The following is a 15504-nucleotide window of genomic DNA, read 5'->3' as shown; positions in this document are numbered from 1 at the left end:
AAAAAAAAAAAAAAAAAAACAGGAAAAGCAGGGCGAACGGAAATCATAAAATAAGATGGTGGAAATACTTTTAAATGTATCTGCAATGACAGCTTAAAAAAAAAATGTGGAAAAAACTGCTAACAAAACATCAAAATAGATTTCAAGTTCCAGTCAAAAAAGGTCCTATATGCCGTGTGTGGCAGTGCGTGCCTATAATCCCAGTGACTAGGGACACTGCAGCAGGAGGATCAGAAATTTGAGGCCAGCCTCAGCAACTTAGCAAGATCCTGTCTCAAAATTTTAATTTTTTAATTTGAGAGCTGGGGTTTTAGCTCCATGCTACAGCAGGGTGAAAAAATAAAAGAAATCCCTATACTAGCATCCCCAGTTTTTTCTATCTCCTTGAACCAATATATCACACCTCTCATATTTCTGACCATCCTTCTTCTATTATTCAAACTCTACCTCTCCAGAATTTTGATCTTTTAGGACTTCCATTTTTCCCCGAAATTTCCCTCACCACCACCCCCAGCCCCCTTCCCCCGACACACATGTGCACAATAGGTCTCCTAGAGTATTTTAGAGTTTACAAAGCAAGATACATATTTTCCCCCTATTTAAAATCCTCCTTAAAAAAAAAAAAAACACTATAGCTGGGCACCGTGGCACATGCCTGTAATCTCAGTGATTCAGGAGGCTGAGGCAGGAGGATGGAGAGTTCAAAGCCAGCCTCAGCAGAAACTAGACACTAGGCAACTCCATGAGACCCTGTCTCTAAATAAAGTACAAAATAGGGCTGGGATGTGGCTCAGTGGTCAAGTGGCCCTGAGTTCAATCCCTAGCAACACCTCCAAAAAAATACAGAGTGGTTGAGATCAGAGAGACTGTTGAGATGGGGGCAGGAAGGAGATGCAGGGATGGTAGAAAGGCTCAGTGGCTATATGGGTGTGCACGTAAGTAAAGCTCAACAAACCACAACTTTAAGGTCTGTGCACTGTATCACAAATATGCATACCTTAACAAAAAAGTTAAAAAAATATTTTTTAATTTAGCAAAAATTCTATGAGGTAGATAGAGAAGTAAAAAAAAAAAAAAAAAAAAAAAGTTCAATTTACAGCTAAAGAAGGAGAGGGATGACCAATCACTTACATGGTCCAAAGTCAAGGGGCCTAAGTATGGCTGAACCCCACTGAGCCCTTCCCATTCGGCCACACTGCTTGTCACCTCTAACCCCACTGTGTCACAGGGACCCCTCCAGCCAGAGTGAATTCGGTCCTTTACCAGGACTCCTTAAACAACAAAAGAGAGCCATCCTCCTTTCCCGATCTCCTCTCTCATGTCACACATCCTCATCTCTCCCAGTTGTTTCATTTACTGTCCCTTCAGCACCCTGGTTTATATTCTCAGGAGTAAAAATACAGAAGAGAAGCTCAGGCTCTAGAAACAAAATACCTGTGTTCAAATCCTGGTTCAGCCACTTCCTGGCTGTGTGACCATGGGCAAGTCACTCAACCTCTCATTACTTTCTTCCCTTGCTATCACAATGAGGATACTTTTGTAATAGCCACTTTATAAGAGGGGTCGTGATCAAATCGGCTATGAATAGAAATGAACATAAAATTCACAGAATTGTGCCCGGCACTTGGTAAACGTGACTGAGGTTAACTACCGTCAGAACTATCCCCATCCCAGTCCCATCGCCTTCTCGGAAGGCAAAGCATCCTTCTGAGATCATCCTGCGTGACGTGGAGAAAGTCAAGGCTGGGTAACCTCAGACACCAGGAACTACTCATCAGACAAGAAACCCATGAGTCATGCTGGAGTCACCTGGGAACCACAAATTAGCCTAGGCAGCTGGCCAGGTCAGCATTCTGTCATCCAGTGACCAGGCCCCCATGCAATTCCATCACACCTCATCTGCAGGGACGCCTCCTTCCTCCGCAACCATCTTCCTCAGGGAGGCCACTGTGCTGAGGATCGGCACAGCCAGGCCAACCCGCAGGAACCGCTGGCTCTTACAGAGGAAGACCAAGGTGACGCTCAAGAACCTGGAAAATAGGAATGAGCCACGTGGTTAAAGAACTGGCAGAGCACAGTCCGGTTCCTTGTTGGGTCCCTGCACTTTAGGTATATTGCCACCAGGTGGCAGTGGAGAGCCAAATCTCCTTAAACTGCTTTTTCAAAGAGTTAAAAATGAAACAGTTTGGGATGGAGAAACACTTCACAGACCTCTGACCTCAAGACTCTGTTAATAAATAAAATGAAGCAAAAATAAATTGTAAAGTTTGTAAAGCAACCAAGCTGCTTCTAGTACAAATCAACCCTATTAATGATTCTCTCCTTTTCATTTTTTTTTTTTCCTGGTACTAGGGATCAAACCCACAGTGCTTACTGTGGTACATCCCCAGTCCTCGCTTTTTATTTTGAGACAGGATTTTTGCTAAGTCACTGAGGGTCTCCCTAAGGTGCTGGGGCTGGCCTCAAACTTGTGATCCTCCTGCCTCAACCTCCAGAGTCACTGGGATTACGGGTGTGCACCACAGCACCTGGCTGATGCTCTCCTTTATTAATAAAATTTACCCTGGGAAATATCTGCTTCTACTTCCCACTCCCTCTGCTGATTTACCAAGGGCCACTTTCCTGACTACTGTTTCTCCTATCCTACCCTATTCTGTAATAATCGCCCAAGTCCCATAGCTAGTTAGTAGGGCTTAGCCTTGAACCTGGGCAGCCTCAGAGGCCACAGTCTCAGCCCTGGGCTCTGCTGCATCAGGCCAGAAGTCTTAGGGCCCTGTCTAATGGTAGCATAAGTCATGATACAGCATAAGTCAATAGTTACATTTGTGACAGACAGCACAGGATATCAGAGCAGAAACAGAGGTTAACCTGGGAAAGATTTATGAAGGTGTGTCTGCAGCTACATCCTACAGATGCAGAAGTGTCAACAGGTAAAGGGTAGGAGAAATGGTACTTAAGGAGGTGGGGAACACAATGAAGAAATGTGTCCATCTCAGTGGCTCCCTACCTACAAGCTCACGAATATTCCATGACACTGATATGAGCCAGGTGACTTCCTGGCCACTGCTGGGGCGGCCTTCTGTATAGCAGGCTGCAGAGCCCTGAAGCCTTTCTCCATCCCAGCCCCTACTTCCCTTTACCTCATCTCCCCTCTTCCTCTTTCTTTGCTCCTTTAAGAAATCATTTCCCTACAACTTCACAAAGAAGAAAAAACACTTTGAAAACAAAAACAGAGGGAATCCATAGTGACTGATTCGCTCTGATCTGTTCCTGTCTGACCAGGGGCCCTCGCCAGCTTCTCAATGGGACACAGGCCTGGTGCCCACACACACAGCGTTATGGTGTTCATTATTCCCTCCTCTGCTAAGGAAGGGATGTAACTTTGTCACATTCAATAACTGATGGCCACGTGGCTACAAGACTCGCTTCTAGAGAAACTGAGTTTTTTTTGGAAGCAAAAGGGAAAAAAAAAAAAAAACATGGCGGACACAAGGCCAAAAGGTTCAATGAGCCAAGAGGGAAGTCAAAGGCACAGAGCCAACTGTAACCTTGTCTGGCGCAAGGGGATGGGACTCACATCTCACATACCTCGTCTGGCGCAAGGGGATGGGAAGGGACACACACAGGAAAGGATCAAAGGTGTTGCTCTGTTTCAGGCAGTGGGGGCAGGTCAAGGAAGATCTGTGAGGACAAAGAACAGAGAGCCAAGTGTAAACGCGTGGACAGTTTGGTGGCCCCTTGAAAAGTTCAACATAAAATTCCCGTTGCCCCTCTACTCCCAGCAATTCCACTCTGGAAGAACTGGAAACAGGTGTTTCAACGGATCCTTGTACACAAATGTTCCTAATGGTCCTGCTGCCCTCAAGAGCCAAGAGGTAGAAATAACACAACTGTCCATCAACAGATAAGTGGGCAAGCAGAATGTAGTGTAAGCACACCGTGAAATATCACTCAGCCATAAAAAGGAGTCAGTCCTGATACGACGTGGGTGAGCCTTGAGAATATGATGCTAAGTGCTCAGAAAGATCCCAGATGCAGCCAGGTGCGGTGGCACATGCCTGTAACCCCAGCGGCTCAGGAGGCTGAGACAGCAGAATCGTGAGTTCAAAACCAGTCTCAGCAAAAGCCAGGTGGTAAGCAACTCAGTGAGACTCTGTGTCTAAATAAAATACAAAATAGGGCTGGGGATGTGGCTCAGTGGTGCAGTGCCCCTGAGTTCAATCCCTGGTAACACACACACACACAAAAAAAATCTCAGATGCAAAAGGCCACATTATGTATGATTCCATTTATATGAAATATCCAGATCAGGTTAAGCCACAGAGACAGAAAGCAAATTGCTGGTCATCAGGGGCTGCAGAAGGGAAAATGGAGCTTGGCTGCTAACTGGGTCCCAGAGCTTTTTTTTCGGGGTGATAAAAATGCTTAGGAACTACACAGAAGTAGTAGTTGCACGGTGAATGTAATGTAAGGCCACCGAATGGTACATGTTTAACATCACTTTAAAAGAAAAGTAAAATGGTTTATTTTTATAGCAAAGGACTTTTACCCCAATAAAAAAGAAAGGAGAAAGTTTAACCACATGTTAGTGCATTAAACATGGGGACGGGCCCTATAGTCCCTCTGGATAGTAACAGCATGACAGTTTTCAAACTGAAGGGCTCTCAGGACCATCTTTCCCCCTGGGTCTCACCTTCCTGGGTCCCAGAATTATATGGGCAACTTTTTAAATATTTGGATGCCCAGGCCCTACCCCACAGAGGTTCTATTTCAAAGCAGATGGGGAGGGGACCCAGACATCAGAATTTTAAAAGTTCCCTAAATGACTCTAATGCTCACCTGGAATGGCCATTGATGTATTCTGCCTTCGTTATTGTACAGAGCAAGAAGCAATAAAGCTCAGGAAATAGCGGCAAATTGTAAAAGTTTACATTGAAATTACATTTACTAGGAACTGGGCATCCCTCTAAGAATCAAGCACATATTACCCCACGTATTTCCCATAAACAGTCAGCATTTCACCCATTTTACAGAAGAGAAAACTGAAGCACAGAGAGGTTAAGTAGCTGTCGAAGGACACACCACTCTGAAGTACCAAAGTGAGGCTCAGTTTCTGTGTGCCTCATCATTCCTGAATTCTTGAGTATAAATGAGTAAGGAATTGCTTACTTCAGAGTAGATATTTATATATTTATAGTCTTTCAACTCTACCTTTAACACTTCCTTACTTCTGAACCACTGAAAAGTGAAGCACAATTTTATATTCCACTTAGGTGCACGAATTTGATTTCCCTGACTGTATAATTCACCATATTATTCCAAGGTATGAGGAGTTTCCGCACACTCTGTTCCTCATCCTAAAATCTGCATGAACTTCGTTGGGGATACAGAACAATGCCCTCCATCCCCCTCCCTCCCGGTAGCCTGGCTCTGCGCTCTTTGCTTTGGACAACCTGGCCTGGGTTAAGTCAGCAGGTAAGCTGGAGCAGGTTATCAGGACCAGGCTTCCTGAGTCCCTTTGGAAAGTGCTTGTCCTGCTCAATTGGTTTTCCGCTGAGCAGACAAAAACAGGAAAACCCAGAGGCAAGCAAGAATGCAAACCTGGGGTTGTCACCCAAGGAGAACCTGAGGCCTCTGCTCATGGAGAGGTGAATCTTTCCGATGTCACTTAACAGAATGAACACAAGTTATCAGAAGGTCAACAAGTGATTTTAGGAAATGGACTCCCAGTGGTTTGGGAAATATTTTGGTTGTATCATGAGGATTTTTTGGTGAGTGTTTTGCTTTTTTTTGGTTTTGTTTTGTTTTCTAGTTCTAGGGGCTTGAACTCAGGACCTTGTACGTGCTAGGCAAGCACTTGACCACTGAGCTACCTCCCTGGCCCCCACTGTTTTGTGTTTGATCTAATATCCCTACTCACTGACTCTGGCAAATTTCCCCTTGGAGAACCATGGTAGTGTTTTGGTAAAAGCAGCATAAAAACCACAGCCAGGACTTGGCAATCCTGGGGGTCTCCTCTGTAGCTGCCCTTTCCCTCCCAGTTCCCCTCCCCCTTCTCTTATTACCTACAGAGGTATAAAATTGTCCTGAAGGATGTACTTTTGTCTTTGGGGAATTTCCAAATCTCCATTTCACATTTATGCAAACAAAGAGAGTATTTTTTGTTGTTGTTGTTGTTGACTTCTTCATTTTTTTTCAGCCTATTTCAACTAAACTGGGCTGCATTTTTTTTTTCTCCTTAGAGTTACATCATATTAAACCAGGCCAGGGATATGACCTTTACATTCAGCCCCAAATGTGTATCGGGAGTAGGAGATGTGTAGTTTGCAGAAAACTCAGAATGGGCTAATATTATTTTATTCATGCGTTCATTCATCCTGTAGTGCTGGAGATAGGACCCAGGACCCCACACATGTTAACCCAATGCCCTAGACTAACCTGGGGATGTCGCTTCAATGTTAAAGTGGATTATTGAAAATATGATATTGTTTTTCAAAATAAACTATAGAAAGAATAGGAAATACACCCGTTCCACCAAAGTTGAGAAATGAGGATAGGAAATGTAACCAATAGATTCGACATAAGGCCACTTCACTCTTACAGAAAGCTCTGGCTATGGGAACAGGCTGTTGTAATACCCCAAATGTGGCCTGAGAGATCCTTTCACCCTCCCTATCCAGAGCACTTGCTATCCTGTCCTGTTAGACCCTGGGCTCTCTTAAAAGAAAGGGACAGAAAACCACCACACTGCCTTTCCATGTTCAGGAACCCAATTCCCTATGATATTCATTGTCCTTGTCAAATTGTTTCAAAAACATACTCTGCCTCGTTGGGCAGGGTGATACATACCTGTAATCCCAGTTACGAGAGACTCAGGCAGGAGGATGGCAAGTTTCAGGCCAGCTCCAGCCAGTTAGTGAGTACAAAGGGCTGGGAAGTAGCTCAGTGGGCAAGCAACCCTGGGTTCAATCCCCAGTGCCAAAAATCAATTAATTAAATTAAAAATATACTCTGCCTAAAAGGAAATGTCTGAAATGGGAACAACAGATTAGACTTTCTGGAAATCAAGTCTAGGAATGACAAGAAGAATTTGGAAGACACAAACATACACACACACACACACACACACACACACAATCTCTGCTCAAGCCAAAACTCCAACATCACAACAACATTTTTCCTAAAACCCATAATCTCCAGCACCTAATACTATTCCCTCTTCTCTCCTTCAGCTCAAAAAAAAAAGACCCTTAAAAAGGGCTTCAGAGGAGGCTGGGGTTGTGGCTCAATGGTAGAGCACTTGCCTCACACGTGTGAGACCCTGGGTTCGATCCTCAGCACCACATAAAAATAAATAAGTGAAATAAGGGTGTTGTGTCCAAATACAACTAAAAAATAAAATATCTTTTTAAAAAAGGTTAAAAAAAAAAAAAAAGGCTTCAGAGGGCTGGGGGTGTAGCTCAGTGGTAGAGTGTTTGCCTAGCATACATGAGGCCTGGAAGAGAGCCCCAATACATTAAAAAAAAAAAAAAATTAATGGGAAATGGAAGAGGGAGAACCTCAGTGTGCAGAGGCCTGTGAATCACTCCATAGTTTCATATCCATTCCCAATTTCACGCAATTCCATAAGGAAGGTTGATACCATCCATGCATGCCCTTCTGCATGGAAACAGACAAGGGACAGCAAGTGCCAACCCTCCCAGGCCACCAGCTGTCCCCACCCCACTGCTGCAGAAAGTCATTTTCCCGCACCCTGAAAGCCCTCACCTGGATGGGGTTTCTAATGACACTTTACTATAGATGCTCAGGCACAAAGCAAGTATTTTTAGCGGTCACCAGTCCATTTTTAGCATCAACGCCTGACGTCTTACTCATCATCCTATAGGGGAGGACTCTACTGAAGACAGCGCTAGTCCTTAATATCTGATCAGCTCAATGTCCCTTGCTCAGGGATCTCCCGACTCACCCACACCAAGGCGGGCACTGGAGACATGTACTGGAAGACACCCTCCTCAGCGCTCACCAGGTAAGAGTCCAAAAAAGCCCTGGAGTCACCCTACAATATCATCTTTCCCTCAGTCCCTTCAGCTCCAGCCCTGAGCCCACTAGCAAGCCTTGGTGACAATGTCCAAAACATACCCCAAATCCAGCCATTTCCCTCCATCTCCATGCTACCTTCATGGTTCCAGGCACTGTCATCCCCCCACTGTGACGACTATGGAGCAACATCAAATTCCACTTCCACTGTCACCTCCCTCCACTGCTATGACAACCAAGTCATCTCCTAAAATGATGAGCTAGAGCACACCCTGCTCTAACCTCTGCACATGGCCTGTGGGGTACTGAGGACTGAACCCAGGGGTGCTCTATCACTGAGTTACATCCCCAACCCCTTTTATTTTTTGTTTTTAGAGCAGGTCTCTCTCTAAGCTGCTGAACATCTCACTAAGTTACTGAGGCTAGCCTCAAATGTGGGATCCTCCTGCCTCAGCCTCCTAAGGAGCTGGGATTACAGATATGCACCACCACACCTGGCTTCCCGTGTCCTTCTGACTGAAACTCACACATGGACTAAAAAACCTGCCTTACCAGGCCCTTGCCCACATCCCTGGCCCTGTCTCCTGCTCTCTCACCTCCTGGAAGTCACATTAGCCTTTCTATCTCTTGAACTTGCCGAGATCAGCCCCTTGGCCTTTGCCTCTGTCTGGAATGCCATCCCCAGTTACTTGAATGGTGAACTCCTTTTACCCGATGCTTGGCTCAAATGTTCCTCTGAAAACAAGCTTTGATGATCACCTATCTGTGCTGGCTGGCTCCCCACCTCCCAGGTTGCTCCCTATCATTCTCTGAGCCCCAGCTCAGATTGTTGGTTGACTTGTGTATTGTCTCATGTGCCCCCAGCAAAATGTGAGTTCCATGGGAACAGGGGCTGGGTATTGTTCACAGCACCTTCCACAGAACCAGGCACATAGTAGGGCACAAATGAAATATCTAGAGAATTGGAAGAGCTGTTCCACATATCCTCAGGATTGATCCCAGGACCCCACTGCAGATAACAAATTCTGTGCATGTCCCTGTCCCTAACATAAGAGGGAATAATATTTGCACAGAACCTACACATCCTCCCACAGACTCTAAACCACCTCTAGATGGTTTATCACACCTAATACAATGTAAATGCTACATAAAGGATTGTCCTACCATATTGATTGGGAAATAGTGACAAGAAAAATCTGTATATGTTCAATACAGATGCAATTTTTTCTCGGTACTAGTGATTGAACCCAGGGGCACTTTACCACTGAGCTGCATCCCCAACACCCCCTGCCATTTTTTTTTTGGTAAGGATTAACAAAAGTTTCCAGGCCCTTTTATTTATTTATTTATTTTACTTTGAGACAGGGTCTTGCTAAGTTGCCCAGACTGACCTCAAATTTGTGATCCTCTAGCCTCAGCCTCCCAAATAGCTGAGATGACAGGCATGCACCAAAACTTGGCTAGAAGTGATTGTTTTCTAGTATCTTTACCCTCAGTTGGTGGACTATGCAAATACAGAAGCTGTGGATACAGGAAGTCAAACACACACACAAATATATATACATATATGTATACATATGTATATATGTGTATACATACAATGCACACATATGTGTGCATGCATATATATGTGTGTTATGTGTATATATATACATATATATGTGTATGTATATATATATTTATATATATGTGTGTGTGTGTATTGGGTTACTATGTCTCTCTCATGGGCAAGGAGTTACGTTCCTCATGGTAACCACTAGGCTAAGCACAGTAGCAAGCACTTGAACATTTAAAAGAAAGGAAAAAAAAGTGCATACATAAAGATGAGGGGAGATGCATAGAGAAAACAAAGTGAAAAAATAACCAGGTTAATTTATGGCACAAGGACAGCAAGGAACCAGACACCGCCCCACTCTCTAATACGGACTCTCTTTAGTCTCCCCCTTTCCCTCCTCGATGTCTTCTTCCTCTTCCTCTATTCTGTTTTTTCCTTCTGTCTCTTTATTTTTTGTTCCTGGCAACCTCTGCTTTGGATACCTGAGGATAAGACGGATGCCCTGACATGGCTAGGAGCTTTCAAGGTCGGCAGGCACAAAATCTAGGTTTGCTCTCTGCATAGCTCCCGGAGGATCACTCACCTCTCAGGGAAGGAGTTGGCCTTCCTTCAAGCCCAGCAATGAAAGTCAGGCTCATTTAGAGGAGATTTTTGTCACCCAGTATTTCAGCATCCCAGGGCAGGAATGGAATGCCACCGCCTCTCCCCATCCCCTGGCACTCTGTGGCAGTTTCTTCAAGCTCCTCCTTCTCTGGGTCAGCAGAGAACCTCAACTTCTCACATGCTATGAGTCTCGGGTGCTTGCAAAGTGCTCTATTGACTCTTTGGCCTTTCTAAATACACAAGCACCCTCAAAGAGGGTGATCATATCTTATTGATCACTGACTATAGAATATAATTTAAATCCTAAAGCAGGCAGATTTAAGTGACCTCCTCCTGATCACACACAAAGAATGCAATCCCCCAACAGTACGGAAGGCAATGACTGCAGGTTGGGAGATTCTACAAGACGGAGCGGGTGTCACCTTGTTTAAAGAAAAGTAATTAAAAGAAGAAAAACAACAGGACAGGGACTGCCAATCCAGAAGAATGCTGGGCAAAGCTCCACTTTGAAATGATTTATTGCAACCTCCAGAAGGGAAAAAATGTTGGAAGGTTTTGGTATCCACAATAGAAGACAAGGCAGCCCCGCTTAGGTGCGGTAGAGATCACAATGAACAATCGAGATGAGATGGAAAAGCAACGGAAGAGGAAGAATCACAAAGGGAGCGAAGGCAGGGCTCACACTTCAGGGAGTCTCAGGATAGATGCTGGCTCTGCCACTTACTGCAACTCTGTGCAAAAAGCCCTACCTCCCAGATCTCAGCACTCACCTCCTGGAGTCTTACAGGATAACAGAAAAAGCCTGTTTTACACATATGGGCATATTTACACTACACCAAAAGGGCTAATGGTAGAGCACTTGCCTAGCATGCATAAGGCCCTGGTTCAATTCCAGCACTGCAAAATAATAACATATCATATAAATGTAATAGCACATAATAATACATTATTTTATATATTCCATATATTATAAATATGTGATTATATTATGTAATCTAGCATATGCTGTATTATATGACATATATTTCTTAGACTTTATCTATCTGATAAATACTACTTTTTAAAAATTATTTTTTAGTTGTAGTTGTACATAATACCTTTATTTTATTTATTTATTTTTATGTGGTGCTGAGGATCGAACCCAGGGCCTTGCACATGCGAGGCAAGCGCTCTACCGCTGAGCCACAACCCTCGCCCAATACTATTACATATAAATATATGTTAAAAGCCAAATGATGTGGCACACGCCTGTAATCCCAGCAACTCGGAAGGCTGAGGCAGGAAGATTGCAAGTTCCAGGTCAGCCTGGGCAAGTTACCAAGTCTGTTTCAAAATAAGAAATAGGGCTGGGGTTGTGGCTCAGTGGTAAAGCACTCGCCTAGCATGTGTGAGGCATTGGGTTTGATTCTCAGCACTGCATATAAATAAAAATAAAGGTCCATTGACAACTAAAAAAAAAAAAAATGAAAAGAAAGAAAACAGAAGTCTAGGCATCCACTTCATACATAATTAAAAAAAATAAATTAAATAAAATGCTGGGGATATAACTCAGTGGTAGAGTGTTTCTGGGTTACAATCCCAGTATCCNAAATAAAATTAAATAAAAATGGCTGGGGATATAACTCAGTGGTAGAGTGTTTCTGGGTTCAATCCCCAGTATCCAAAATAAAAAAGTGTGTGTATATTAAAATTATATTATATTAATATTTAAATTATATATCATGCATAAGCCCATGATATTTTATATATATATTATAAAATTATATATTATAAAATATTATATGTGTGTATATATATATTTATATATTCTCTCTCTCTCTCTCTCTCTCTCTCTCTCTCTCTCTCAAAAAGTTGATCTTGTAGCAGTTGAGAGTGGAAAGGAAGTCACCAGAATCTGAGAGAGAAGGAAAGATGCAGAGATGGGGAAAGGTTGATTAGGTTGCTCAATGGCCACTTAGAGGGAGCCACATCTCTGGGGTACTATTGCACAGTAGGGTGACTTTAGATAACAAAAATCTGTACATTTCAAAAAGCCAAAAGAAAGGATTTTAAAAGTTTCCACCATAAAGAAATGATAAATGTTTGAGGAAATATGTTTAACGTGACTTAAAGACTACACAGTGTTCACACATGAAAACATGATATGGTACACCCATTAATAGGCACACTTTTATTTATCAGTTAAGAATAAAGTTTAAGCATTGCTATTTAAAAATAAATAAATGCACATGTGTGCTTACTCACAGACAAGCAAGCGTCTCACCCAAAGGTTTTCTGTAACTAATGGTTTCCCCTAAATCCTGATCACTGATGGTTTCCCCTATATCCTGATCCTCACCTTTCAGCCTGACTCATTCTTGTTGAATCTGCTCCCTCCCACCCACTGGATCCTATGCACCCTTCAGACCCCTCAACAGGCATGCTCCCCTGAGAACCCAGGGTGGGGGCCTCCTCTCTGACCTATCACAGCAATAAGTGCTTTCACTAAATGCTGTGATACTTGGAGATTCTGCCTTTGTCAAGTCTCTGTACTTTCCTATAAAAATGCCCAGGAGCAACACATGCTTTTTGAAGTCAAAGGCTCGGCAATTTATCTGTTTTTATATTCTCCATAACACTGGGAACTCTTGAACTCAGAACGACTTGTTCAGCTGGGCTCTCTGGCCATAAAGAGCAAAGAGGAAGCCTCTCCCCAGCTTTGGGGTGATTGCTCACTAGTGATAGCCCGGCCTCCACATTCATCCTCTGCAGATTCACCCTCTATCACCCCTCCTTCAAGGGGAGGTAGAAGGCCTGGAAACTGGGAAGGAGGAAAAGAATACTACAGGTCAGAGACAACAGGAGGAGTGAGTGGTTAATTGGGGGTTATCATAGGAAAGAGAAAGGGTTTTTTTTTTAAGGATTTTGTTACTTTGTAATCTCAGGGCCAATGGCCAGGGGACAGCAGTTCCCAGCAAGTATGCTGAGCCCTTGGATGATACATGACTGATCTTACCTGTATTGTGCTTGAAAGTGGCTTTGCACAAAGCTTTGGCCTAGAGAAAGCTGGTCGGATGAGGATAAGATGTTCTCTGAGGGTTGACTGGCTTCAGGTGGCAGCTGAAAAGAAAGAAAGGACTTCAGATGAGAGGCCATATCCAGGACCATCCGTCTCATGACCACTCCCAGAGCTCACACCATCACTCAATCCTGGGCCCACACCATCCCTTTCTGAGCCTCTTGGGCTTCGATGCTGCCTTTAGCATCACTCAATGCTCTCCCAACCCCTCGAGCTCCCCAAAGGCCTGAGAGAGCACGCTGCAGGTACCAGAGGAGCAAGACAGGAGCATGATCCTTGGCAAATGCTCACTCCTACCTGCCCACCTCAACTCCTCCCTCAGGATGGACAGCCCCATTCTTTACGTCTGTCCTGCTGGGTCCTCGCTGACTAGATGCCCCTTGTACATTTCACCAGGGTGGGCGTCCATCGCTCAAACACATCCACACCAAATCTCTCCCTGTCCCACCTACTAAATGTGCCTATCCACATTTTCCGGCAAGCCAGGTTCCATCTTTTGCAGAGGAAGCAGGCTTTGCATTTTGAGATTTGATACACAGCTTCCTTCCCTCCACATATATCATCCGTTCTCTGTGAGCATCTTTGGACGCCCTTGTGTATTAGTTTCCTGTAGCTGCTGTAACAAATTATCGCAAACTGGTAAACAACAAATTTATTTTCTCACAGTTCTTAAGGCTAGACCATCAAAATCAGTATGAATGGGCCAAAATCAAGGTGTTGGCAGAGCCAGACTCCCTCCACACACTCCAAAGAGAATTCACTCCTTGCTTTTTTCCAACAATGGCCAGCTGCTAGAATTCCTTGGCTTATGGACACGTCACTCTGGTATTTTTTGACTCTCTCTCTCTGCTTTGTCTTCCCCTCTGTGTGTCTCTAATCGCTGCCTCTTTTCTAATTGATATTGCTTTAAAGGTCCACTTGAATAATCCAGGGTAATCACGCCAGCTCAAGATCCTTAACTTAAACACCTCTGCAGAGTCTATTCCATATAAAATAAGATTTAGAAGATGGAGATGTTTGGATCCGATATCCTTGGGGGTCATTTTCTCGCTATCCAATCTTGGGGGCTTCTGCCTGCCCCAATGCCACCAACTTCCTCTGGACTCCTACCACTCCCAATAGAAATTACTCCAAGTTCCTAGTTTCTCTAAATTTATTTTTAACCCCTTGCATTATTAGTCCCTACAACATGAGACACAATTACTCATGAAAGCCCTGCTATGCAAAAATCACCGTCCTTGAAAGGTCTGTCCCTGAGGGCAATCCCAGAATCAAAGCCACTCATACCACAAAGCTAATTAGTAAGATATAAAATTAAACTACAAGAGCATCCAGAAGGCCACCGTAAAACATGCCCTAGATGAGTGTTTCTCGACTGTTCATCATTGATCCCTTCAAGGAGTCTTGTTAGACTTTTTTCCTAATCGTCCCCCATCCCCCGAAACCAGGAAGTCACAGGGAAACTGTGCAGATGCCTATTTACTGTTTGAGTATCTGAGCATAATTTTTGGTGCTTCTTCAGTGCTTGTGGGATATCCTCCCATAGAGAAAATAAACATTGATTAGAAGAACAGGCAGTGAGTGACAGAGGAAGACTTGGGTGGAATCTGAGATGACTGTTGAAGGATTTTTGAAAGCTGAGGATGGAAGGAATACATGTGAACTATCTGGGGTAAAGTGTGCTGATGTGCACAGTTCACTTCAAAGTGCATCAGAAAATAAGCTAGAAAAGAAAGACGGGCAGATGGGTGAATGTGTCATAAAGTAGATTTAGTAAACAAACTGCAGGTTCTGTGTAGTAGGTGTGAGCGTTCACCATATAATTAATCCAACATTTCCATGGTATGAAATTTTTCATAATAAACTATTAGAACAAATAAGTGACAAGGTCACTCTTATTCGTCCCAATATTTTATTATGGTCAGTTTGACTAAAACACAGGAAGTACATAGGGAAGTAGAAAATGGCTGAGGAAAGAGTCGGGTGCCACATTTGGTGCCTTCAACATCCTGAGGAACTATGCTTCTACTTCAGGAAACACCAAAGACCCCATTCAAGAATATTGACTCCGGATCTGGGTATCATGCTGCATGCCTTATAGTCTCAGCTACTCAGGAGGCTGAGGCAGGAGGATCACCAAGTTGGAGATCTAGCTTAGCAAGGGTTTACACAACTCAGTGAGACCCTGTCTCAAAAAATAAAAAGGGCTGGGCAATGTAGCTCAGTGGTAAAAAAAAAAAAAAAAAAAAAA

The 15504-nt window shown here is 43.7% G+C and overlaps 1 protein-coding gene across 1 annotated transcript in view; it reads right to left on the bottom strand.

The window, feature by feature from the left end:
* Positions 1–15504, bottom strand: part of Usp43 (ubiquitin specific peptidase 43) — a 74501-nt gene that overhangs the window by 42376 nt on the left and 16621 nt on the right. The window contains exons 2-4 of the mRNA XM_048797934.1: positions 13191–13365; positions 3589–3681; positions 1895–2030 (exon numbers count right to left, since the gene is read on the bottom strand). Of these exons, the coding sequence (XP_048653891.1) occupies positions 1895–2030; positions 3589–3681; positions 13191–13365 (404 nt within the window). The remainder of the gene's footprint in view (positions 1–1894; positions 2031–3588; positions 3682–13190; positions 13366–15504) is intronic.

Source organism: Marmota marmota, unplaced genomic scaffold (assembly GCF_001458135.2).
Source record: "Marmota marmota marmota unplaced genomic scaffold, marMar, whole genome shotgun sequence".
Classification (NCBI taxonomy): Eukaryota; Metazoa; Chordata; class Mammalia; order Rodentia; family Sciuridae; genus Marmota; species Marmota marmota.
Note: the sequence above shows the minus strand (reverse complement) of the source record. Positions and strands in the feature narration are given on the sequence as shown.